At 39.0% G+C, this 25,928-nt stretch overlaps 1 protein-coding gene across 10 annotated transcripts in view; it reads right to left on the bottom strand.

Annotated features, from left to right (window-relative positions):
* The window catches only part of KLHL13 (kelch like family member 13), a 91,473-nt gene that overhangs the window by 45,594 nt on the left and 19,951 nt on the right, over positions 1-25,928 (bottom strand). For 4 of the 10 annotated variants that reach the window (XM_075106848.1, XM_075106837.1, XM_075106840.1 and 1 more), the window contains one exon: positions 17,899-17,970. The exons of the other annotated variants lie outside the window; for them this stretch is intronic. In XM_075106848.1, coding sequence (XP_074962949.1) covers positions 17,899-17,970 — 72 coding nt within the window. The remainder of the gene's footprint in view (positions 1-17,898; positions 17,971-25,928) is intronic. 10 annotated transcript variants of the gene reach the window in all.

The following is a 25,928-nucleotide window of genomic DNA, read 5'->3' as shown; positions in this document are numbered from 1 at the left end:
ACGTGATCAAAACAGTCAATATACAAAATACAGAACTGACGGAAGTAGCAGTGCCAGGAAAACTAAAAATAGACAAATGCTCTTCTCTTGCAAAAGGAGAACCACGTGACAAACAGATCACCTACCTGCACGTAAGGAGAGAAAAAAAAAACCATCAAATACCATTTTCTTCCTGACAGTCACAAATTGGTTTTGTATTCCCAGGAAATTATTACCTAAAGGTATTCTATGCTTTACAAACTATTCCAAAGACAACAGAAAACCACAGTATATTATTCTGCTATTTTAATTAAGACTTCAAAATAATAAGAGTTTAGTTACACATTTTAAAAATACGGGAAAAATAACCCGGTCTCCCGGAGCGCACTGCACCCACTGAATATACTACCTTTTCTGTTCTCACATTACACTGCTTTGCCACTCGTCCCCAAATTAACTGGTACTGAAGGCCAAAAGCAGCATTACAGCTCCGTGCAGAATCGTACTTTTTGAGGAAACAGTTATTCCTAGACAAATGCTACAAAAAGACACCAAACTGGAATTCTGCTTTTAAGTTGTAAATGCTGAAGACCCACAATAACTGCACAGATTAAACAGCTTCTTGGGACCATTCAAGGGGCGTTTTCTGTATTTTTCTCAGAAGCAAGCTCATGTTCAAGATTAAAAGCATCTACCACTTTAATGTTCTTAAAGTTATATTCTACTTATTATCTGAGTCTCTTACACATCTTTTCTTCTGTATACAGAAGATGAGAAAGAGGAAGTCTTTGGGTTTTAAGCCATCATTTCCACGCTACTATTTCCAAAGCTGCGCTGAGCAGACTGACAGCAAAGTAACTGACAGGGTACCAAGCATGTCTGCAGAAAACTCCTCCATAAAGTAACAGAACAGGTGGCGTAGGAAAAAAAGAAAATAAAAAGACCAAAGGCAAGATCCCACGCTGCCGTTTTACAGACCCGAACTGTTAGCAAGGCCAGAAGCAATTGACAGAGGCTGTATGGCAGCGCAGCTCTGAACCTGCAAGGGACACAGGAGAGCGCTTAAAGGAGCAAGGCATTTCTTATTCCTCCTCCTCCTCCACCCCCCAACCCAAATCCTTCTTCACCATTGACCAACAAGCAAGATTTGGCCCCAAATGAGGGGAGCAGGCATGCAGCACCGTACTCTGCAAGCACATGAACAAACCACACAGAGCCACCCCTTGCAAGAGCATTGATCACAGCATCTTTTCCTCTGCAAGCTTTCCCTGATCTTCAGGGTAGGAATGCAGCTAAAAGCACTTCCCTTGCTATTCTCTTTCCTTTGTACAACTTGAACACCAGGCTGCTACCACATCGTTTCATACTGTCGATACCTATACCTTTGCTGCATTTACCTGCATTATAAAATACAAGTTCTCCTCTTTACAGCCTGGTATGCTTACATTTCTGGGGCATGTATACCTCCAACAAAACCTTTAAACCATCTCTGCATTTCCCATAAGGCTTCCCCCCTCATAGTTGTTTGAAGAATAAAAAGTCACAGGCAGAAAGATGTATCGGAGTCCAGTGGCAACATAAAACTCTAGTAGTCTGAAAATACTTATTCTTAGCCTTGAAATGGCACATGAATTTTTGTAGGAAAACTAATCAGAGTAAAAGTTACCTTACAGACATGCCACTGGATTTTCATCAGTTTGCACAGATTGAGTTCAACTTTTTTCAGCCCTTAAACTATTAAAAACAAAACCGAAAAAATATTTGCTCAGTCAAGTGATTTGCTGAGGTTAAAAGATTTGCTGTTCCGCTCTAACAAGCTGCTTACCTCCCTCCTTTTATTCATCTACTAAGTATTGGAGGAAGTGAAAGCACTAGGGAGAAATAGGGTTATGCTATATGGAAACTTTCTCAACTCTTGCAAGCCCTATATAGTGTGACCTGAAAAGTCGTCTGCACTTCCAGAACCCCAGGCTTATTTTAGCCTTACAGAAAGAAAAAACGTTCTAAGTCATGGCGACTGTGTGATTTACATCTCCCATTTTCACCTAGAAATGGAAACAGACCGGTCTAAATATTTGTGCCACAAATATTATGTTTTCTAAGGTTAGACTCTCTTCCTACTGATAGAGTGCTTGCTCATATAAGAAAAGATGCCAACACACAAAGAGGTTAAAATGGTGATGTTGAGACCAGTAAACATCTTCAGACTTTTGAGACCTATGTTCTAAAAATTCAGTGTTTCATAGCTATGTTTCCATTTTTAAATGGATATATGTTATTATATGATGAAACTTCTATTATGGTGTATTAGCACTAAACAAAGCTCATTCCGAACGGACAGCAGAAACTCAGTTTCACATTGGAAGAAATTGCTCTAGATTTTTGCTTATCTTACAAGTACCAGCCCACTGAGCTGATGCATGCTACTATGCAAGTCTGTTTTGATATAGAAGAAAATCAAACACAACCCCAAAATCCAGCAAAATATTAGCATCAAAGCCATGGAGCTCAAATGCAATAATCATTTCAACATCAAATCATTTCAGTATTTTAAATATGGCTCTAAAGGCACAAGCCTTGAAACTGAATAGGAGCAAATAAGGACATAACATTTCTCTTCAGGATCCCTAAAAAATTAAGTGTGATAGTCTGTCTTCCTTATTCAGCTCTTTGCCCTTCACATGGATGCTTCTCATGCCTCTACCTCTGGCTTTTCAATCTACTAAACTGCAGCTGTTCCAATTACTGAAGAGAATAATTAAAAGATGGTATTGACAGTATTGCCCTATATATGAGCCAGTTAATTAATACAATTTCTTTGACTAAATATCATTAAAATATTCACACCAAAATTCGTATGAAGGGAAGGAAGATCTCTGCCTTAAGAGGAATCCAAAGGAAACCAGAGCCTGCAATCCCCTCACAGCAACACTATAACGTTCCCTAAATATTGAAGCACAGGGAAAAAAAGGCAATGTGCACCTGCAATACTTTTATTGAAACTGCAACTTTTCTAGAAACCTTGGAGATCTATCCTACGAAGTCTTTCAATTAAATTGAAGTAAATTAAGAAATAGGCTTTAAAATAGCTGAAGACATTTCTGAGAATTACACATATACTTTGAGTTACTATCCACTACATTGTCTCTAACATTTTGGTTTTTTAATGACTGGAGGGGGGAAAGCCCTCAGGCACCAGATATAAGTTAAAGAATCTTTTGGAAGGAAATGCACTGTAGACATCAAGATGCACACGGCCTCATAAATGGAACAGAGATGCTTACAAATAGTTATTATCAAATATATTTAATTCTTTTAAATTGGGCTGAGTGGTCAAGGAACAAGGAATAACCACAAATTATAAAGCACAAAGGAGTGAAATAAACTAGTTGGTAGCCAACGCCTCATGCTGTCAAAATGCTGTAAGCAGTACAGGTTCCCGTCTCCATAGCAATATTTGTAGGGCTATTTCTAAAACAGGAAAAAAAAATCCCCAAATCTTTAAATACTAAGTTAAGCAGTCAGGGCATGTACCACGTTTAACAAGAAGTACTGCAGTTTGCCATCCACCCACTCAGCATTTTTTCCTGTATAAATCAGAAAATTGCTGCAGTAACATTTTAGGATGCATCATTTTCAGTGAAAATTACTTTTATACCTAAATATACATACGCATACTATATATAAGTATGTGTTCATATATATAGCATGTGTATATATACACACACGCATTCTCTCTATATACGCACTACATGTATATATACACACACTTTTTTATATATATACACACATATATATGTATGAAATATATATTACCCTGCATCTGACAGAGGCCCTTCCCCTTCCCTCCCAGACACCTCAGTCAGGAAACATTCAAGTTCTCACATGATTTTCAGACTACCAAAACGCATGCTCCTAAACCAAAAAGGTAGCAGCAGCTGGCTGAGAAGTAACCATGCTGAGTAATGAGCTTCTCCATTACACACATTCTTCAAAAACCCACAACCCTGGTCCTTGCAAGTATCATTCATTAAGGACAAAAATATCTTGATAGGTTCAGTATGAAATTTATGAAAGTATTCAGCAACCATAAACAGTTAAAAAGACCCACACCACTTCCTATCAGGTCACAATCGGGTATCTTTAAAACAATTTAAAAAAAAAACCCTATAATTTAGGTTAAATCTTAAGTCTATCTCCCAGAAACTTGCAGGAAAAGGGGGACACACAAGAAATTAACAAACCTAATCCCTACAGTATTCACACTTCTAATATTTAGAAGAGTTACTTTATTAAAATATTAAATTCAGTTTCAAGTATATTTTATAACTACACAGAGCCTCAGAAATCTCAAATCTATTCCTAAGGGTGTGTTTCTGGCCATGAAAGTCATTTTAATTTTATGCCACTTATGGATGCCCTGCATATTTTTTGCATGTGTATTCTTGAAGAGGGCTTTGCTCTAAAGTTGAGGTAAAATTTCTAGCAAACAAAAAAAAAAGAAATCACTCCCAAGAGTCAAGATGCACTGTTAACTTAATGACAAGCTTCACGTTATAATATGGAAAAAAAAATTAAAATTCAGCTCTGCTTGGGCAAACTACTCTTACATAAAAAGCATTAGGTGAAACAAGGTCTTAAGACACTTAGTAGGAGGTAAAACCAAAGTGAGCTAATGAATGTTTCCAACTTTTGATCTAAGCCCATGTACTCTGCTGACAACATACTAAGAAGAAACGCTTTTGAACTAACACCGATTTATTCAGAGAACTGTGCTCATCTTCCCCAGGTGATTATATTTAATAAATCACCACAGAAATCTGAATGCACAGTCACAGCAGCCAGACTGACCCTGCTGCAAATAATTGGTCTGAAGCAAGTTGTTTTTATTAGGTCAAACTATGAACTACAAAGAATTTATTTCTAAACAACTTCTCTACAGCTGTTATGGTCTGTTGGCTGCACAGTTTATTTCAGTGAAGTATGCCTAACGCATTTACATATCTGACTTTACGATGCAAATATATTGAACAATTTAGTAATTAAAAGGAGGCCAGGATTGAGCACCAGTCACTAACAACTTCAGTATTTCCTACACCACAGACAGCAAACTGCAAATTATACTAGTCATGTGTTGATTAAAGTACGTTGAAAATATTCTTAAAATAAAAGTTTGTAGGTTTTTTCTTTCATTCTTCCATTATTTATATGGAATCTGTTAGTCATTTTGCATACCCTCAACCTTACTGTCTTTAGCCAGTGAGTTTTTGTGGTCCTGCACACCTAGGCAAAGCAGTCCCTACTGAAAAGAGCAGGTGTGGGGAGGCAAAAATAAAGCACATTGATTGCTACTCTTAACGTGTGTTTCTGTAGTGACTATTTCTTTACAAGACAAAAAGATTAACTTTTTCTGAGCACAGGAATTCCCACTCCATTGTCACCTCTCATGGATCCAGGCTGCTAACACACAATCCACAAGATGTCCAATGTGGGCAGTCTGACATCTTTATCTGAATGCCAGAGTCCCTCGGGGAACACTGACAGACACGAGATTGAAAAGGTTTTGAGAAAGATGCTGATGCTTCAAGTCTAGGATGTCAGGAATAGCTGTGTGCAACATGGGAGCCACCATACAGTGGGAAAGCATCTTCTAGGAAAAGAACTTGAAGCTGCGGCAGCACACAGCCCACAGTCACTGCACTGCCTCTGGCTGGAGTCCTTTAAGAAGTGACCAAAAAAAAAAAAGACACTTACATAGATTCAATCAATTTAATTATTTACCATCAGCCAGTCTTAAGCATGCTAGATACAATTTTTTATGAAATAGCAACTTAAAGTTCAGCTTGCCTTCACACACAAAGGCATGTGAAAGGCTTATGCAGCAAAAGTTCAGTTTCAAAGTTATCACTATTAGTATTTCCCCATTCAGTGTAAAAAAAAAAACAAAACAATTTCTCTACACTAGAAAAGGAGTTTGAAGTCTGCAGATCGTTCCAACTAAATGCCATGAAAGCAGGTGGAATTACTAGTTCCAAAGCTGGAACAGCTGAATGGGCCACACGGGGAAAAAAGGCAGTCTTGTACTAAACCACCACACTTCAAACCTTGGTTGGTTTTTGTTTGTTTTTTCTTTCTTTCCCCCCTTATTTTTTTTTGCCTATAAGCCAGAGGCAATCAGGAATCAACTCCTCACGTTTGGCAAAGGTAGGTGTAGTCCAAACACTCCTTCCCAAAAGAGAACACTATGGAACTCCCTGGTTGGTTTGCTCCAGATCCTCCCTTCCTCAGCAAATCAAGCCGGTGAAAACCTCCACACCACCTGCTCCCAAAAGGAAAGCAAAATCAAGTGACCATCTCTTATTTTGATGCTCTCCCATTCCCAACAGCAACAGTGAAAACTGGCAAAAATGGATAGTTTTCATAGGTTCTTTCACTTGGAAGGGGGCCAGGAGCAAAGACACTGAAGACGTGGGTTCACAGCTCAAGGAAGATTCACGCCTCAACGATAGCTGTAACTGTTCTTGCAGTCCTACGTGCATGGAACAGCTTTAATTGCAACATTTCTGCAGAGTTGGATACTACCTCTTCAGAAGATAGCTACTCACCTTCTACAGCAAAAACAGATTTTCTGTGAATTCCCCCTGTTGGGTGTTGTTATATGAAGGACCCAAAAGGAACAGCCTTTAACATTCAACTGAACGGGGCGTGGGGAGGATATACAATCAATGAGCATGTTCACGCCACAAAATTAACACAGTCTTAGTGTTATTAACTTTCTTCAAAAAATACATGAGGCAAAATTTTATCTTGCTTACATTTAGATTTTTCCAGAAGATAAAAAGAATGCTCACAAAAATGACACTTCATATTAAACAGTTCTATTTCTCTGAAACACACAGCTATATTCTACTTCTAATTTGCCAAATCTCAAAATTCCTGCATAATAATTGTAGAAAGACAATTACAAACTGCTTCTTTAGCATCTCTGAGAATATAAATTTAAAGAAAACTGTACATTTCCTCAGCAAAGTTTCAAAAGATGCGAGTTATTTGGTTCATTCAAGTTTGTTACGGTGGGCAAATGTACAAGCTATGAAGTTATTTCCAAAAGCATATTTAAAGTGACAGTTTTAAGATATTCACGTAGCAGACTGGAACAACTCTGCAGTTAGAACATCCCTACTTAGTGACAATGTAGGATCAAGTCAGGACGTACTGCTTTGGATTAAACAATTGTATACAGCAAAAAAAAAGTCTAAGCACAAGCTGTTTCTAGAAAAGCCCACAGAAGATTGCTCATCTTACTTGGATTTTTTTAAAACTATGAAATATTTAAACCAAATAGTTTCAAGTCTTCTGATTATTAACCTTTATTTCCTAAAATTTTCAGGACTATTTTATAGCACAGGGAGCTGCCACACTGAACTGCAAACATCTGACTCCTAATGAAAATTCAGGCTCAGTGCTTTCAGAAAAGTCCTCGTAGTGGATTATAGAGGTCTCACCACTGAACCATTTTACCAGCACTGCCATACATTCTAGGTGGTTTTCTACCTCTTTACAGCACTGTACACGTGACTATCACTTCATCCTGGCAAACTGTCCTTTCGAAAGGCAGAACTGAAAAAATCGGCGAGCTCTGAGGAGAGGCCCCACCTCTGGGCAGTCCGGGGGCTCAGCCGGGTGGCAGCTATCATCAGCAGAGCTGCACCACGACCCTGCCACCCGCCCTCGCGGCTGTTCAGTCTGCAAAAAGGGGTCTAGATTCTGCAAATAATGCTAGATTTCTATGCAAAACGGTCACCACTCTCATCTGTGCTGCTCCAGTGAATCACAGCAGGCTCAGGAGAGACTGCTGTTTAGAAAAAAAAAAATACCAATAGATGAGCATGGTGTAGAGGTCCTTGGGGTGAAACGGCATCGCACAGCTGCGATGCGCAAAGAGACAAAAAAAGTCAGTGAAAACAAGAAATATTTGTGTTTCAGCACCTTCTGCAGCTGCAGTCAGCTACTCCTCTAGAGCTGAAAAATCTCTTTTTGATGCACACACACTAAACAACTGCAATAACTTTGAGTTGGGACAAGCCCTTCTCTGAAATAAGAGTTTAAAACAAAACACTTGTAATTCAGGTGTTTGCCTGCTAGAGGGAGCTGAAGTAAAGAAAAAAATCCCGTATATCTACATACTCCAGAAGTTTTGGTTCTGTCCCACACCAATTAATTCAACTATTCAGACAAGAAAAGGTTTTAATGCAAAGTCACCCCAGCTGTGCCTGGCACAGGGCACTCTCGGCCTCAGCCACGCAGGCCACCCCTGCACCAACACCCCCACTACCAGAACCTTGCCAATTACGCCCAAGACACTCGCTCTATGAATAAGTTCCCCTGAATCTTTGAATGGAAACAGTATCTACTTTTAAGGTATCTTTAAGTACTTTTTGAGCCACACCATAGTGGCGATGACTGCCTGAGAGAGGCTTCTCTAATGAGGAAAGCATCGCATGAGATGTAATCTAATGCCTTCTTATATCAACTTGTCATTAAAATGCATGGCAACACTGCACAAAGTCTAAGGTTCCAGTTTGCCAGAACAAAATACAATCTACGCTGAAAACAGATTTTCATTTAAATGCTTATTGGTCTTCCTTGCACACTCTTCCCACTTACTGCTTCTAACATTTAACATTAGTACACTTATAAATCTGCATGTGGTTAGAGATGCTACAGCATAAAACTCTTAATTTACAAGTTACCGCATTACTAATTTATTGTTGCATAGCACCAGTTAACCTGAAGAGCTTAAAACAGGCAGAAATTGGTCTCATTTTGCAAACTGGTAAAGCAAAATATCTAAACAATGTGTTCACGGGAAACTGGGATTCTGTAAAACGGCTCAGGAAAGAATTCCACTGCACACATGATGGACAACCCCTTCTTTCCAACCTGCCCTTCAGTTAAACTATTTCCAACTTCAAAAACTTTCAATATAAAAGCCAGCATGAATCCCACCAGCTTTCACATTTGCAAAAGAGCAGACCAAGTATACCTTTATATAGCTCCCTTCAATATTTAAGGGCTAAACTGATCCAACTGTCCTTCGGTCAAAATTTGACCAACAGCTTTAAAATAAGTTTAGCGGCCTCCTGTGTATTTCTTGCAATCAAAACACTTTAGGGAAAATCAGTTATGCCACCTTCTGGTGTTCATAAGAACTGTTCTACAAGACAAATACTAATTTTCATAACTTCCCATTTTAAATGGGAAAAAACAGCATAACCAGAAAACTCACTTCACAGAGGACACTGATGCAAAATGACTTTTTAAAGCTTCAGTTAATTTGTAAAATGTCATTAGCTTGGACTAGCTTGTGCCCAGCCTTTAAGTTCCTTCGCCTGTACTACCTGCTGACAAACGCAGCATCATTCCCCCACGTTACCTGGTTGGAGATATGAGCTGTTCTGCTCTTTGCCCCACCTCAGCAGCTATAGCAATGGAACTGGAAAAGGCAGAGTGTGAAACAGATGAGTCATTTGTGAAATGGCTTCTATACAAGGAATACCTTGCAGATTGGACTTAGCAGCATGGAAGGCAGATAGGCAAAAAGAAATATTAAGAGTCTATAGTGTCGCAAGAAGCGTGGTAAAGGTGCACAGGGAATCATTATTCACCAGCTCTCTAACACAATAAAGAGAAAGCTTCAAATGAGACTAGCAGACATCTGGTGGAAAAAAAAAAATATGATAAAACCACAGAGGAAACTTCTTCAGGTAATATGCTTCAGCTACCACACCATCAGCTTTTCAGTAACCATTTCTCCTTACAGCAGATTCACACAAGCAACTGTAAAAAGTAATAAAAAGTGGTTTGTACTGAGATGCATGGCAGGTGACTCAAGCAGAGTCACATACAAGGCCAGCAAAGTTCTTCACCTTACCTCCCACTACCAGATCATTAATACTATAGTAAGACAAATGTATGGATATGTAAGAAAAACCATAAACACCCTGCCTTCTGTATTATACCTGGATCTATGCAATATAATCTGCACTGCTAAGCACACAAGGAAGGACGAATTTAAGCTATGACTCCATTTCAATAAATTTTTTTATTGCTTCCAAGCTAAGCCTTCAATACAGAACTGTTTCTAGACGTCAAAGTTCCACACACAATTTTTGCAGGCAGAAAAGTAATGCATCTTCAGTAAAGGAAGAAAGAAGGTAGGGAATTAGGTATGAAATAACATTTTAAAAGAGTACGTGGATAACCGACTCCAAGTGTGTCAAGTCTTATGCTCTTACAAGATAACCATATCTGCCAATTCTCCAACCTTAGTCAAACTTTGCCCTACAAATTTGGTGTTTCTGGCCATAATTTTTAACTGTAACTTTGAACTACACATGTTTAATTACATGAATTTTAAATGTAACTGGGAAGTTTGGTGTAGGAATCCGAAAAACCCAAGGCCATGGCTCAGGTACTTATGCACAAGTAGCAGAACCAACACAAGACACAGCTGAAGTACAAGGACATCTATAAGCATCCCCACTTGCTCATGACACCTTCCCACAAGCCTTTGCATATTCTTTCAGCTATATATATATTCAGCTCGTTGAGTATGTGCCTCATTGTATAATCATTTTCTGATCTCTAAACAAAGCAAATCTTATGTTCGAGCAAAGCTTTGCTCTAACATGTTCTTACAATTAAGGGCTTTTTTATTCATTCTTAAATTCAGCATTTTGGTTTCTGGAAATGCTGTAGTTATCCTTTTGCCCACAGAAGGATAATATGCAGAAGGGTATACATGCATAACGAGAAGTACAAAACATTGCTTTCATCAAACATCACCAAAAGTCATGCTGCAACACCGATTTGCCTGAAAGATTTTCCAAGAACCTCAGCAATAATGAATACAACACCGAAGCTGCACAATAATACCTCAGAAGAATGACGATAGTAACTCAGGCCGGGCATAATGTGACTCCGGCCACCCGAAAAAAGGCTTGATGCATATTGCACAAAGCAGTGCCTGCAAAATACAATGCTATCATCCCACATAATGAAGTGTTAAAACAATCAAATTTTAAAAGAAGTCGAGCACTGACATCAGTCCTGCCTGCCCATGTATTTACAGACATTTATAACCGCCACTGAACAGATTTTTGCAGATTACCAACCTTAAACTGAAAGCGGCGTTGGTTTCTAGCGATTCAAAGGCAATCTCAGATTAATACAGTACTTTTCATGACACTAAAAGTCCTTGAAACCTGAAGCTTTTGAGGCCTTTGAATAGCATATACTGGAAACAAGAAAAGAAGGCAAGATTCATTGTGAGGGCACCTGGGAAATCTCTGCTGGGCCGGCCATGTGCTACTCCATATCCAAAGCACAGGACGCAGAAGTCAGGTTAGGAAGGGGGGAAGGCAGGGCAATAAACCAGTATTGACCCTACTGAATAAATACCTGAACTGGAAGTGAAATGCAGTTGGTAGCTTGGAGGTAAGGTGAACACTTGCCACAAGAGTCTCTATAAAGAGCAAAATATGAACTGTCCAGTGAAAAATAAACCTATGCAGGGAAACCAACACTTACAGCAACTATTGGACCACAGGAGTTCTACATACACACTATTGCAGAAGAGTGTTCTTTCTTTAGTGCTCCTCATCAAATTTCTGCAAACTTATGTTCTGGTTAATATCCTGAATCAAGCAACAACATGCACAAACATACCTTTTTCTGTTTGATTCTTTAACTGAAGTAGAAACATAAGCAAACTACCAACACCTTGCTGCACAAAAAGCAGCTGCTGAGGAGAATTTTTTTAAAAAAAAAAAAATGATAAAGTTTTGCTGGGTCCTGAAATACGCTTTCAGGGATTTGGGAGGGAACAATGGCAATACCCAATTTAAGCACAAAATACTGATTTATTAAAAAGAAAAGACCTCTTTGAAGACTACAAGGGATGTTAAATAACATTCAATAAAGGGTTAAGAAGTTGTTCAGGATTCTTAGCCATTGTATCGAGCACCTCAAAGTAACTGAATTCTAGTATTTGCAGATAAGCAGCCTATTTAAGATTATCTTTTATCAACGCTCCAGAACAATGCACAAGGCACAGTGTAACTATGCTTTTCCATCATTGCTGTAATCTCATTAAAGCAGACAGAATCCAAAAGGCACATATTCAACTTGGAAAAAGTAAAGTTAGGTACAATTCTTGAGCCTTAGCTTTCAGTTGCTGAATACACATAATCCATTCTTTTTAACAGCAAATTCCAGTAATGTGATTCAGTTCATCTACCCTCCTTCTCCCTTTTCTCCCAAGTTCTACATTGTAAATGGTCTTATAACCCAGTACGTTAACTGTCCAGAGAACAAGGCCATTCCTGTTCTTAAACAACACTCCTCATTACTCCTAAGCCACACATAGCAGACAGATGGCCAGTCTAACTTCAGAACAAGCCAGCATGCATCATGTAATCACTCTTCATCCGCCAACGTCTTTGTCAGACCCCACTAAACAGCCACAATTGAAAGGATGTCCGGTTTACAATGACAGACCAGTCATGACCTGGCAAAGCCTCAGAACAAAACCCAAGACAGACCAGTATGTATTTTACTATATGGGCCCGGCTCTAATTATCTGAAAACAGAACTGAACACAGTCACACTGGTGCTCTAATTACTGGGGAGACAGATCAAGAGAGCAAACAATCTCGCTGTGAGAGCAAAGAGGAATCCAGACAATAGCCAAAGATGCTGCTCTAGCCAGGAGAGAACAGCTTTACAAAGCCTGCAAACTCCTCTGCAGTTCTTGTGTTCGGCTTTACTCCCACATTGCTCTGACTCACTGAAGTCACATCGATCCACATTTAAGCAACTGCAAACATGGCTTTGCTATCGTTGTCCAGCTGGGGTATGGAGGAACTTGCTGACTTGTTGATACGTGACCTCTACGTTCTTGGGACAACAGAAGTAAACTGAGAGCATCTGAAGATTTAACACATTCATTTCAAATCAAGTTTCCTTCCAGATCCTTGGCTCCACCTACCTGGTTGTCAGCTGTGATTCACCTAGCCTGTAACAGGTGAGCTGGGGCAGAAGATTAAAACTAGAAGTCTGGAATTTGGAACAGGGCAGTTGCATGCTGCAAACATTTGGAATCTGACATGATGGAGCTTGATGTGATAACACAGCTTGGGAAGATGGAAGGAGATTAGCAAGATGCTCAGATTTCAGAAATGTCATAGGAAGGTCAGGCATAAATATATACACAATATTGTAACGAGGCAGAACAGTAGCAGTTATAGCCGAAGGTTTTCTGTAACAGACACACTTCTACATTTTAACAGTGCACTGTTATCTCTAGTTGTTAAATTTACTATTTCCTGCAGGAATCAAACCAATATTTGGATTTCAGATTTCAGTGTGCATCTATTTATGGGACTGATAGTCACCAGGCTGCAGGAGAATGCACCGGCTGAAAAATCAGGTTGTTTCCCTCAGCCGCCTTCACTGGTCCTGCAGAATACTTCTAGTATACCTCTGAAGACCATGTGAAGCCACTATTAGTTGCTTCAGCTTTCACTGTCCAGGGCAGGACACTAATGCAAATATAACCTAGCAGTTCTCATTTTCACAAGGTATCCTTAACAACACTAGCAAGCTGAAGTGCAGCTCATTAAAACAAATCAGTTTCAGATGCAAAACCTACTGATGCCCCATACAGTGAACACCCAAGCAAGAATGGGTATCTCATTTTTCCCAGCATAGTCTCTACCACTGTGCAATTATTTTCTAAGATACACCTGATTTTGCACCCAAGTGAACTAAAACCTGAATCACAGAGACATCCCAGATGTCCAAAGACAACGGAATCATGAGAAATGTACTGCCAAGCAACACATAAATATACACATGCAGAACACCTCTAGCATTTAAAAATAATGGAATGTGGAATTGGGTGTTGGTTTTTTTTGATTGGTTTGGTTTTATAAGGCAAGGTTTTCTGGTGTTCAGGTGTGGGGGCTTTTTCCCTTCAAGTAAGGCACAAATACACACATCCTTCAGTTGGTTTGGGGTTGGGGTTTTTTTTGTTCATTTGGTTTTAGATGTAGGAAGTACCAAACTATTCAGCACCCACACAAAAGGTATACTTCCCTTTTCAGAATTAGGTGATTTCTTTCCTTATCAGCAAAATTACATAAAACCAATCAGATACTCCCATGAAAAAGTTCTATGTTTTCTTCCCCTTCCCTTTACAAATAAAGAACCATGTAATTCTTCTGTACTTGACTATATGGGAAGACATTTACTATACCTGAATGTTAGCACCAGAAGTACTCCCTGGGAGTAAGGAATTTAAAGATAGCATTGTTGCCTCTCGGGATGACAACTTTTATTTCCAAAGTGTTTATTTAGATGATCAGCTGCTAGCTACAGCAGATTTAGCCACATATTAAAGTGATGCATTTTTTAAACAACAGGAGTTACTTAAGTTTTTGAATGTTCCGTGCATTATCAGTTTAAGAAAAAAGTGATATGCCTAGCTTAAATATAGGGTCATGATGGATAAATTACATGCAGAAAAACAAATCCCATAATCCCTCAAAGGAAGAATGCTATACACACTATTTGAGTAGATTATTTTAGATTTAGGACTGTAAAGCACCTTACCACAGGCATAAAGTCACTCTGAGTAAAGCTTCTCTTTTTAACCTTATGCATTCAAATAAACACCAGACTTAGGAGGGCAACAATTACTCATAACACCCCACCCACCACTTGCCATCAAGAGAACCATTACGATCAATAAACATCCACCCAAGTGACAGAAGCCAGATACAGAAACACAAGGGAAAGGACAATCCCAGTGCGCTGCTAACCTGCCACCAGCTGGAGAGCTTTCCAGAGTTGCGTCTCTTCAGCAAAAACTGCTCACGCAGTACTGAACGCAGTACAAACCAGCCACATTCTCCTAGTTTGCAAGCTTCCCCATGCCATTAAAAGCAGTAACCTCGCTTTCTTCAGAGAGAAAACAAACTGTTTTAGATCCATACCTATTTGTTGACCACATCAACATCAAGTTGCAAACATTTCACATGTCAAAGGCACTGTATTTCAAACAATACACTAAAACTACATTTGGACAGATGTTAGCACCCAGAAGCCACGCATAGAGGGAGTTGAACTGCAACTAACCCAGAAATGTACCTGAACCAAAAACAAAACCCAGCTTTTAAATATGCAAGAAGGTGTTACTACTTTGAACCACCATAAATTTTTTTTGCATGAACAGTTAAATGCTACCAATTTGTCACGCCTGCACATAAATTTCTAGTCATATGAGCAATTTTTCCTTTATCAAATATTCCATCATCACAAATAAAACATTACTTTTACCTAGTCAGTACTGAAAAACCTCCAGAGATTTTATTTAAATGCACATCAACACTAAAGCTGTGAGTTTTCACTTCATTAATCCTTAAGTCATTTGGAGTAGTTGGTTCAAAAAAAGTGATTTGGAACGCTAAAAGCTTTTATTGGAGAAAAAACTTTTGACTGAAGAGGTTAATTCTTCTGCTGAGGTTAAGAAATCATTTCCTCCTAAACAAGAACAAATACTGTCATACACACCGTACTGAGACCAGATGTGTCCAACACAAGTGTCCAATAAATAAGAAACTTGCCATCTCCTCAAAAAAAAACTGCTGCATTTTTGTCCGGTTCTTTATTTTCCAGCTTTAGCTCTTACATTAATATATTCAAAAGGCTTTATATGAAAATCCCAATGTTCCCATTTCAAATGAAAACATACTTGTTCTAAAACATTCAAGTGCACATGCCTAAGAACAAAGGGTGTAAATGCATGCACCTAATACGGAGGAGAGAAAATACCAATAACGTCGCTGCTACGGACAGAGAGAGGCATAACTGCTAAATAAAATCAAGTACAACAGAATAATTAGAGGGAAATAGGATGGAGTAAAGAGGTACTGTTGGGGATTACTAAAGATTGGAATCTTCTGAAGATGGAGAGAACACATACATCATAACTCTGCTCTAAGGAAAACCTTTAATTTTTTCAGGTTTCACAGCATTATCCATTATCAGCCATTCTTCATGATAAGCAGAAACGTGACTGACCAAAACACTGCTATAAGGTTGTCTGCATTCACTGAGTGCCAGCAATGTACAAGAATTTCACTCATACAGAAGTCTGCAAAGTGAAACTTGAGACTGAATATGCTCAAGTCACCATAAATGCATCCAGCAGACAAGACAAGAGGCCCTTGTGTGTCTGTGTTTGGGGGGGGGGGGGGGGGGGGGAGGGAGGGAGGGAAGGAGGAAGAAGGCAGAAAATCTGTTTCTTCTAACCCAAGATCAAACACGTTGAGAGAAATCCCCCCAGAAGCGGAGAGCAGCATGCTGATGAGTTTGATCATTCTTCAAGAATGATTTAGCTACTGCCAAAACATAACTTCAATAATTTAAACTGTTGTTCCATGAATTATCTGTTTAGACTGAGATCAAAGTACACAAGATCAGGCAACGAAACAACAGAAACAGCTCTATTAGATTTCTTTAGTCTAAACTTGCTAATAAATAAGGTTGCTTAATGTCAATACAACCTTTGGAACAGAAATAATTGAGCATTTATTCTTAAGAAGAATGCTCAAAATAGTTCTTTAAATATATCAATCTAGTTAAATGAAAGGTTTCAATGTCATTAACAATCAAAATGAAGAACGTGGAAGTCTTAAATGGCATTAACAGAAAATTGCTAGTCGTGAACAATGCAGCAATATTCTTCAACTGCCTACAAGGGAAAACAAATCCTACCAACACTGTTTCCCTACTGAAACACTCTTATTCACGCTATTAGATTATATACAGCAGTGCAGAAAAGCACCCAATAGATCCCTGTTGTGTCTCAGAAAAAAATCAAGTCAAAACTAACATTCTTAGCACAATGAAGCTCCTTTACAAAGGAGTACCAGAAACTTTTGTACCAGCAGCTAATTTCATTATAAACTTAAGGCATCCAAGCTTATGTTTCCTTTTTCATTTAAATATGGAGTTTCCGATTCAACTACAAAAAGCATGAAAATTAACTAAGATACAGCGTACATCTTAAAAGATATTCTAAAGATACTGCACTAGAAACATACTGTTTTTTCTAGTTTCTTTGGATGGATGAAACCAGCCACTCCAACAAAATAATCGGATCAGACAAAACTACAATTACAGGTGTGCAAAGTACAGCACAAGATCAAAATGTAAACAATTTTACAGCTTCCTGAAATCAGGTCCAGTTAATTAAAACATAATTGTTCCTTAATTAAGAACATTTTCAAGAAAGGAAGACAATGAAATAAGGTTGCTGGAACTTTTGGGACAAGGTGATCATGTCTACTCTTGCCCTAACTCTGTGGGTTTTCTTTCTAAGAAAAGAATAAGCACAAAAAGATTAAATAGCAGGTAGAGTGTAATCAAGACAGACCGAATAGCTGATTTCAGTATGTTTTAAGACAGAAGCCCCTTTCCAGCCATATCAGGAATGTTTTTAACACACTGAAAGATTTTGTAAGTAACTGTTATTGCCTCCTTGCTCTAAGATTGTTCTTTGGATACCTAAAAGCAGATGCAAGGGCAGCTGGATCAGCTAAATCCGAAAAATCCACAGAAGTCCTGGACTAGAGAACCATTAACACTGGAGCTGGGGTTTTTTTTCTGCTTTGTCTGCAAGTCACATAGTCCATTACTTGAGGAACAAATTAGCTTACAACTCACTAACAAGGTCCTTTCGTTTCTAATCAGCTCTTCCAGGATTCCTCAGTTTCCTAGAAAAAAAGGCTTCCAGGCTGCCATCCTGAGAAAACTGGCACCTCTGCAGGAATTCAGGCACTTGCAACATACCTGTCATGAAGCACTGCTGACACCTCCCCTCTGAGCACAGAATGATCCATGCCGCCCAGGTTAGTTACTCCCCTGTTGACCAAAGGAGATAACATGTAATATGTCATTTTAGATGAGAGTAGCCACACTGAAGTGTGCTTAACATAGTAGAACACAAGAAGTTGCAGCAAATAGCTGCCAAAGATCTGTGGAGTCCATCTTTTGGTGTTGTTTTTTTAAAGAAAATTAGGTTTTTTGTTTGGAGAAATAAAAATGAGCCGCATTCTAAAAAGCTATTCAGGCACGACAGTTTCTGCATGCTGTCCATGTCCGTACTACCTTTTGAGGTTTTTACAGAAATATGTCAAGGCTACCAACAGCAGAAGAAAGAAAACTGACTCAAGAATAAGCTCCATCAACTGAAAAGTCTGATAGTAAAACAGGAAAAAAAATTGCGACGGTAAGTGTCAATCTCAGTGGAAAGCCTTTATCCCAATCTTCCCCAAACCTAGCGTAACCAAACTGTTTCTGCATTAATTTACTACCTACTGCTCAGCTGTGTTGCCTGTATTTCTGCTACTCCCTTGACTACCATAAACTTCAATTAGTCGTCTTTTGGCTTGCAAAGACAGGATCTAATCTAGGATGCTAATTTCTAATTAACCTGTCCTGTATTCATGTGCGCTTTATGAACACAGGAGGAAATACAATCATAGTATTCCATTTCAATGCAAGGACCAAAGCTTCACTGCACCAAAGCTTCACTGCTCCTCAACTGTTAAAAGTCTGAACAGAAAAGATAGCACAGTTAGGTCTAATTTGAAGCACAAAGAGTGAATGAAATCAGAAAACTGAGTTGTTCTCTTATTTACTTATCTTTGTTCACTTAAGAGAAGGTTGAGAGGGATCTAATCACAGGTTTCCAATATGTAAAATGTAGTTGTAGAGAAGATGGAGGCACTGCCTTCACAAGGATGCACTTTTTAACTTTTTTCTTCTTCATTAAAAATCTTTCTTGAAAATGTACTACAAACTGAATCACTTTGGAGTGAAAATCAACTTTGTCACTTTTGTCACCACAAAGCATTCCAGACAAGGAAAATATTCTGTATTTTTAAAAAAATTTTTAAATCACTGAATTTTACTAGTTGTTCTCTTTGCCATCAAAGCATCAAGACTGAAAATGAAATTCAAAAGCTGAACTAGGTCTTCAGACATTTTAATATTATGAAGCTTTGGGTGAATGTGACAATGTATCAAAATAATCTTTTCATTGCTTCTCCTCTACCCACATACTACTTTGAATCTTTGGACAGATCTGCATTTATGCTTTTCATCTTGCCTGCAGTACTACATCATTAGGGATGTGCAGCTTTTACTGACTGGTAATTTTCTTGCCGGGGGAGCGAAGAAAGAGTGTTTTGTTTGCAGGATCTCTTCCCTTGGCAAGAGATTGAAGACCTAGGAAACACAGAGGGTGCTGTTTCTTTAAAGAACTTACACATTCAGACTAATAAGAGCCTTAAACAAGTGCAGTTACATTGATAAATTACTTCTATCAATATATCTCATCAAAACAATTAGGATAAACTGCAAAAAAACATCTTTCATAAGTGTATGCTGCCTGTATAAAGACTTACTGTCAAATATACAACAGTTTTTTCCAGAACTATTTCTCCAGCATGTTCAAGATGCAACCTTTTCTCCCTCGTTATCTACTCAGGTAAAATCCATCTTTCATGAACTCAAATTATTCTGGTTTCAGAAAAGCTCCACATTGCTTAAACCTTTGAAACTTCTGAAATGTCCTCCTGCCTTATCCCTTCAGCCACATTGACTTCCTACAGCACATCCATCCAGTACCCCTGCTTCTCTCATCACACCAAGCATGAAAAGCTGCTCTCTAATGCCCTTCAGGGCTCAGCTTTGCTGTTTTCACACCATTTGTTCCCCTTAATTAGCTCAACCTTCGGCAAGCCATCCAGTAAGCACCTTTGTGTTTTCCTTCATGTGACCCCCTTACACACAAAGGTGCCTAAAAAAAAAAAGCAGTGCTAAGTTCTCCTTCAAAACCACCACCAAGTCAGCAGTGACACACGGCACTTGGCGTGGGTCACAGTGCTGCTACATTACAACTATTTCTTCTTAGGGACTCGGTCTGATTTCCGATAGATCCTGATCTGCACCTGCTCTCTTTCTGCACTCTGAGTTACAAGCACTTTGGATGAAAGATGTCTTGTTTTACCTTTGTATACCAGCATTGCTCGTCAGGTGAGTATTCCAACAGATTACCCAAGGAGCGGTTCTGCAAACTAAATGTTGAGCTGTACTTCTCACAGCATTTTCACATACATGCAAAATTAAGTAAAACTATAGGATCATCAAATTGGAAAGAATAAAAGAACTTGTTGCAGAATCAGTCATTCATCTAGATGAAGTAAAATATGAGGACTCTGCTTCATTGGAAAGTTCACAAGTTTCTTCAATTTTTTTTTTTTTAAATTTAGTACATAAACTGCATCCAGTAAGGTAGACTATCCGTAAGTCTTTGCAGCCAGAACCAAGAGCTTAAGGTTGACGGCGCACAGGTAAGCATTACAAGTCAGCAGCAATCGTTAAGGTAGCACTTTGCCTCTTGCAAACCCAGTACAAAAAGCTGGTTATCTCTGCTCAAAAGCCACCAAAAGCAAGCATGAAAAGAGAAGCGCTGAGAACTCTGCTAGCATGATAACAGCAGCAACTCAGGCCTTTCCATCAGAGGCTATTCTGATCCAGCTGCAAACACTCAGATGCAACATCTGTTGAGTCAGGGTTGCTTAGGAGCAAGTATTAAAAAGGGCATCAAACATCTTAAAACACATTCCCCATGGATTTTTCTCTTTAATTGAAAAGACACACAGTGTTACTTACTACATTTCTTAAAAAAATAAACCAACACACTGTTTCCAAAGCTATTCAGTTTTGGCTCCTTTAAGCAAAATCAAGAAGTAATTGTTAAAAGGAAGAGTTGAGTGAAACTGTCTGAAGTCTAAAATATAAGGAAGCTTCTGTTACTAAAAAACCAACACAGTTCATATTGCACAGGAGTTCATTAAAATTCTGCAGTAGGCATATGCTGGATCAGTTCAGGAAGCCTGAACTGATCATTTACAAGCACTGTAATTTCAGGTAAGCCACATATACTAAAAAGGAAGTGAGACTATTTAATAGAACAGGATTCACTACACTGAACTCCATAACACAAAATCATTATTTAAAATCAGGGCAAGTAATTCTTGTTTTATGTAAACCATCTACTGCAAGACTGGCTAGTACAGCACACAACAGAACACTATTAAAGCAACGTAAACATCTGGCTTGTGAAAAATACACTCTAACATGCAGGATGCAAGGTGGCAATGGGAACATTACCAATCTGCAGAGTATAAAGCTCCAGAAGATCTACTGCCTTGCCCTCATTGTCCTAAAACAGGTACCAAAACAGTCCAGAAGGACGCCTGCACCCCATCAGGATACAAACTGTTTCACTGCATAGCTACAGCAACCCGTAATATGGCATTGTACAGACAGCAAAACAAGCCTCTAGAGCTGTTCCATGAGGAAAGAAAAACCTCTATGCAGTCTTAATGCAATCAAACCTATAATCTTAAAACCATTCAGCAATTTCAACCTCTGCACAGCATTTGCAGGAGCACAATCATGCTTCTGTGCTCCCGAGCTAAAACAGGATTATTTCATTGCCTAAGTACACCGGCATCTGTGCCCTAACGGATCTTGGCTCTCAAGTCAATCATATTTTGGCAGTTACAGGCTTCCTAATTTGAACTCCAAGAGTGACAAGCCTGAACATACCAGAGTCATTGGTAAATTTTGAGGCAAATGCAGATCAGCATTTTATATAAAGATTTATGTAACTAAAGTTTAAAAACAAACCTGTCTGCTTATACACTTCTTAACCGACCTGTAGGATAAAAGCTGGACTTAATTACTCGGAGCACACTTGTACTCAAACTCCAATCCACTAGTTTGTGTGAGCCACAAGTCATTGTCAGAGGTCCCTCCTCTCTTTGTACGTTATTTCTATAGTTTATCTGAAGCAAATCAGCTACTCTTTCCATGCCAATGACCTTAAAAATGACGCTGCCTCTAACTTATACCCTGTGTCTAGACTAACCCCTCAGCCTACCTGCTATGGCTTTGTAGCTGACAGACTCATCAAGAGCAGAGGCAGACAGCTCTTCCCCACCAATACTTCACATGCAGTGGACCCCACAGACAGATCTCTCCGGACTGTAGTGGAAGGGGCACCTCTTCCCACATCCACCATTTCAGCCTGTATCTCAGGTTTTGGGCAGTAAGCTGGGAAGAACCAGGCTGCTGAGTTCCATGTACCTAACGTGCATTACAGGTGGCAGAAGGGTTGTCCCTTGCCTTTTCCCTTCCATTCTTCAATGCCCTTATTCTACTGCCAGCAAAGTTAGCTTTTACCTGAAGATTTCCAAGGATGAAAAAAACTACCCTGTTACATGGTACCACATCTTTCCCAAGAAATGGACAGGGGCCTGAAATCCACCCATTTCCACAAGCGGCTGCACATGACACCAGGTCAGGGCATGGCGCAAGGACAGTCTCAACGCACTGCACTGAAAGTAAAGTGGCAGAAAGAAGTTTTGCAATGCTGAGATGCATTGTCAGAGCATTGTTTTAAATAAAATTCAAAAGAATATTTCAAGTTAGCTGATGAACTGTTTCATGCCTGCGTTTTCACAAAGAACCAAATGTAAACCCTCACATAATTGTATAAAGATGAATCAAAATTTTATCAAGCTTACTAGTTGGCCCAAAAATATCCAATCTATTTGATGTAAAAGCATTCTTAAAATGTTTAAGTCCTTACAGATTTACCACATCTTCAGTGTTCTGTAAAGGACTTGCATTTCACCTGCACTTTTCATCCCCCATAAACCCTTTCTCCAATATAAGTCACCTATGGCTGTAACTTCAGCTTATAAAGCTCATTCATCACCACCTATGCTTAGTAAATCCATACCAGTGAAACTGATTCCACTGACAAAAGTTTGATTAGATGAGCATTGCATTTAAAAAAACAAAAAGGCACACAGAGCAATCCAACAAATACAAGTAAAAAAAGCAACTGTGTTAGCTCCAATAAGACAACAGGACTCATGACATTTGGATCCCACTTTTTCCTCGCTCGCAGTGAAAAAAATCCTGGTACGAAACCAGCTGCTGACTGTCAGTTATTTTAAGAGCATAAAGCTTTATGTGGTTACTAAGACTGGGGAAGGCCAGCGGAACATATTAGTCCATTCACGAGGAAACTGAATACCTTAGATACAGCATGTCCCTTCGGTGTCCAACTTGTCACATATACCCCTAATCTACTGATTGCCAAGGGCACAGCTCAAGTACCTATTACTCTTGTACAAATGAGACTTGCTCAGACATCAGCAGATGGCAAGTAGAACAAGGCACCCTCATTCAGCCTGTCAGGAAAAAAATCAGCCTACGGAATGGAAGTCCATCTCTCTTTTGGTTGAAGTACATTATTTCAACAATTTTAAGTTAAATATTATCCAATATAGTTATAGTTAGTATTGTTTAAGTTATGGTTGTATGAGTCAATACTACTAGGTTAAAGAGCTTTTATTGTACATTCTCACTTTATTAACAAAGCCACATTTTAACTTAATGGGCTAGGTTGCAGTACATATTTTAAACCCTTTAAAGCTTGCTGCTTGAGCGAAGTTGAAACATTTTCCCACTTTTAATCAGAAATCCTGTACATTCCAAACTGCACAGTAATAAACCATGATAAAAACAAACACGTAAACAGCAGTTTCCATCATACTTCCCACAGACTTTATATAAATGTATGAACACCACTCACAGAAAGAGATATTACAGCACAGAGGTTAAAGCTATTATGATCATGCAGAATTGGGCAAAGAAGCCAGTTCCTGCACCTCCACCCTGTAGCAAGGGCTAAACTCTACTCAATTCACAAGCTACTCCATTATATCTTACCCATATTCACCCTTGCAATATCCCATAAGAATTAATGGAGCTAGCCAGATAGATATTACCTGTTATTGCAGCTACTAACGCTGACACAGAGGAGTCTTAATGTAGGCAAATCCAGAAACACTGTTCACGGTGGGCGTCATTGGCTGTAAGCCTTATCCGCTCTCGTAAGTATCAGAGCACAACCTGATCCAGCCATATGCTGAAGACTCTGAAAAGCTGACTGCTATGCAACTAAAAGGTCCTTAACAGCAACCATCTGTACAAATTAAATGCTAGCCCCACAAAGTAACTGTTATGTATTTTTCGCAGAGCCTTTTCTGAATGTTGTCACACTAAAATATAGTAAACATCTGTAAATACACTCAAAGAAAAATGTATGTATTACCAGTAACTGGCATCACTATGAAAATATTTTAAGGTATTTAGACTGATACTTGGAACATTTTACCTAAACTATATTTCTGGTTAAAAAAAAAAGAATAGTCAAGTTCCAATGTCATTAAGCTGCTAATAGCAAAGATATCTTATTAAAAAAAATAATTAAGCTATTTCTCAACTGCAAATTTTTCCAAGCTCTGTAGAGTGATACCCAGCTGGCAAGTAAATACAACTGTACTTGTCTACTACACTGTACCTGACTAAAGCACATCAAACTTACGCAAGCCTGTACAGACCAGATGGCCACACAACTTCTACTTCCTTCATTCACACTTATACCATCTAGAAAGCTACAGCCAGAGTTTAAAGAACTTTTTTTAAAAAAAAGAGTAAAGATTTTTTAGTTATGAAACCGCTCCTTTGCCCTAAGGAAGCAGCCTAGAAAGTTGAGGCAGAAGAATCTGAACCAAACCACGGCATTGGTGACATCCCCTCACCTCATTGCTAACGGCAGAAATCTGTTGTCGAGTTCGGAGAATTCAAACAAGGTCACTTTTAAGAACAGTGTTATCCATGAAGGAAGCAGCCTAGGAAGTAGTAGACCCCTGAGCAAGTCCTACCTGACTTACTGGGTCAGAGGTGGGACTGCCAAAAGATGACTGTCTCAGGGCAGACCAGAGCAGTTCAAGGAGCTGCAGAAGGAAGCTCGGCCCACGAGATCTAATCCAGGGACTCGGCTTGAGCCCTGACCAGAATCTGAAAACAAGAGGAACGTGTGCCATGACAGAGGAATCAAATACTCCACTACTCCGGATATCCGCAAGAGGCATCACAACAGTATTTTTATTAAAAATATCAATTCTTATTTTAAAAGTTATATTATTAAATCGTATTCCATACTATCTCTGCTACTTAGCCAACTGTGACAAAGCCCTCATGGACTTTGGCCACAAGACAGTGATCGCAAGGTTTGATTATATCAAATCAGCGCTGTATTCCTTGGGAAGGTCAGCTGGATTAGCATGAGGATTTCTCCTGCTGCTTCATAAAGAATCCAGCACCTGGCCAGGACACCGTTACAAAGAAATCCTCCCGCAGCCTTCCTGAACTGGCAAGCAGAGCCTGGAAGAGGCCAAGGGAAAGATGACTACAAGCCAATATTATCCTGAAGCAGATTTTCTCCTGACTGAAAGCAAGACAGACTACCAGCCACCATCTGCAGGTGCCAAACCTCATCCCAGAATGAGGAAATCAAGCACTAATGACAATTTTTTCAAAACAGTTACTAAACTACAAATCAGAAAACTGTATCTATAAAAATATGCAAAGGGTTCCAGGATAAGAGAAGCCAAAAAACCATTTTTAAAACTTGTTCGTAGATCTAGATAACAAAAAAGGCAAATCCCATGTAAGAATCCAAACTAGTTCCTACCTAGGAGTTTAAGCAATTACTAGTCTGTTATAATGAAAAGATATTTTTCAATTTTAAAAAAAGAAAAACATTTTCTTGGTGTACCATTAATACAACAAACAAAAAAAATTTAGAAATCAAGGTGCCGGCATTAACAGCAGTTTTTCTAACTTGAGCTCCTCAGTGCCAAGAAAAGCACTGAAGCTGTCCACAA

Source organism: Phalacrocorax aristotelis, chromosome 11 (assembly GCF_949628215.1).
Source record: "Phalacrocorax aristotelis chromosome 11, bGulAri2.1, whole genome shotgun sequence".
Classification (NCBI taxonomy): Eukaryota; Metazoa; Chordata; class Aves; order Suliformes; family Phalacrocoracidae; genus Phalacrocorax; species Phalacrocorax aristotelis.
The sequence above is the reverse complement of the archived record's forward strand: the minus strand, read 5'-3'. Positions and strand labels throughout refer to the sequence as shown.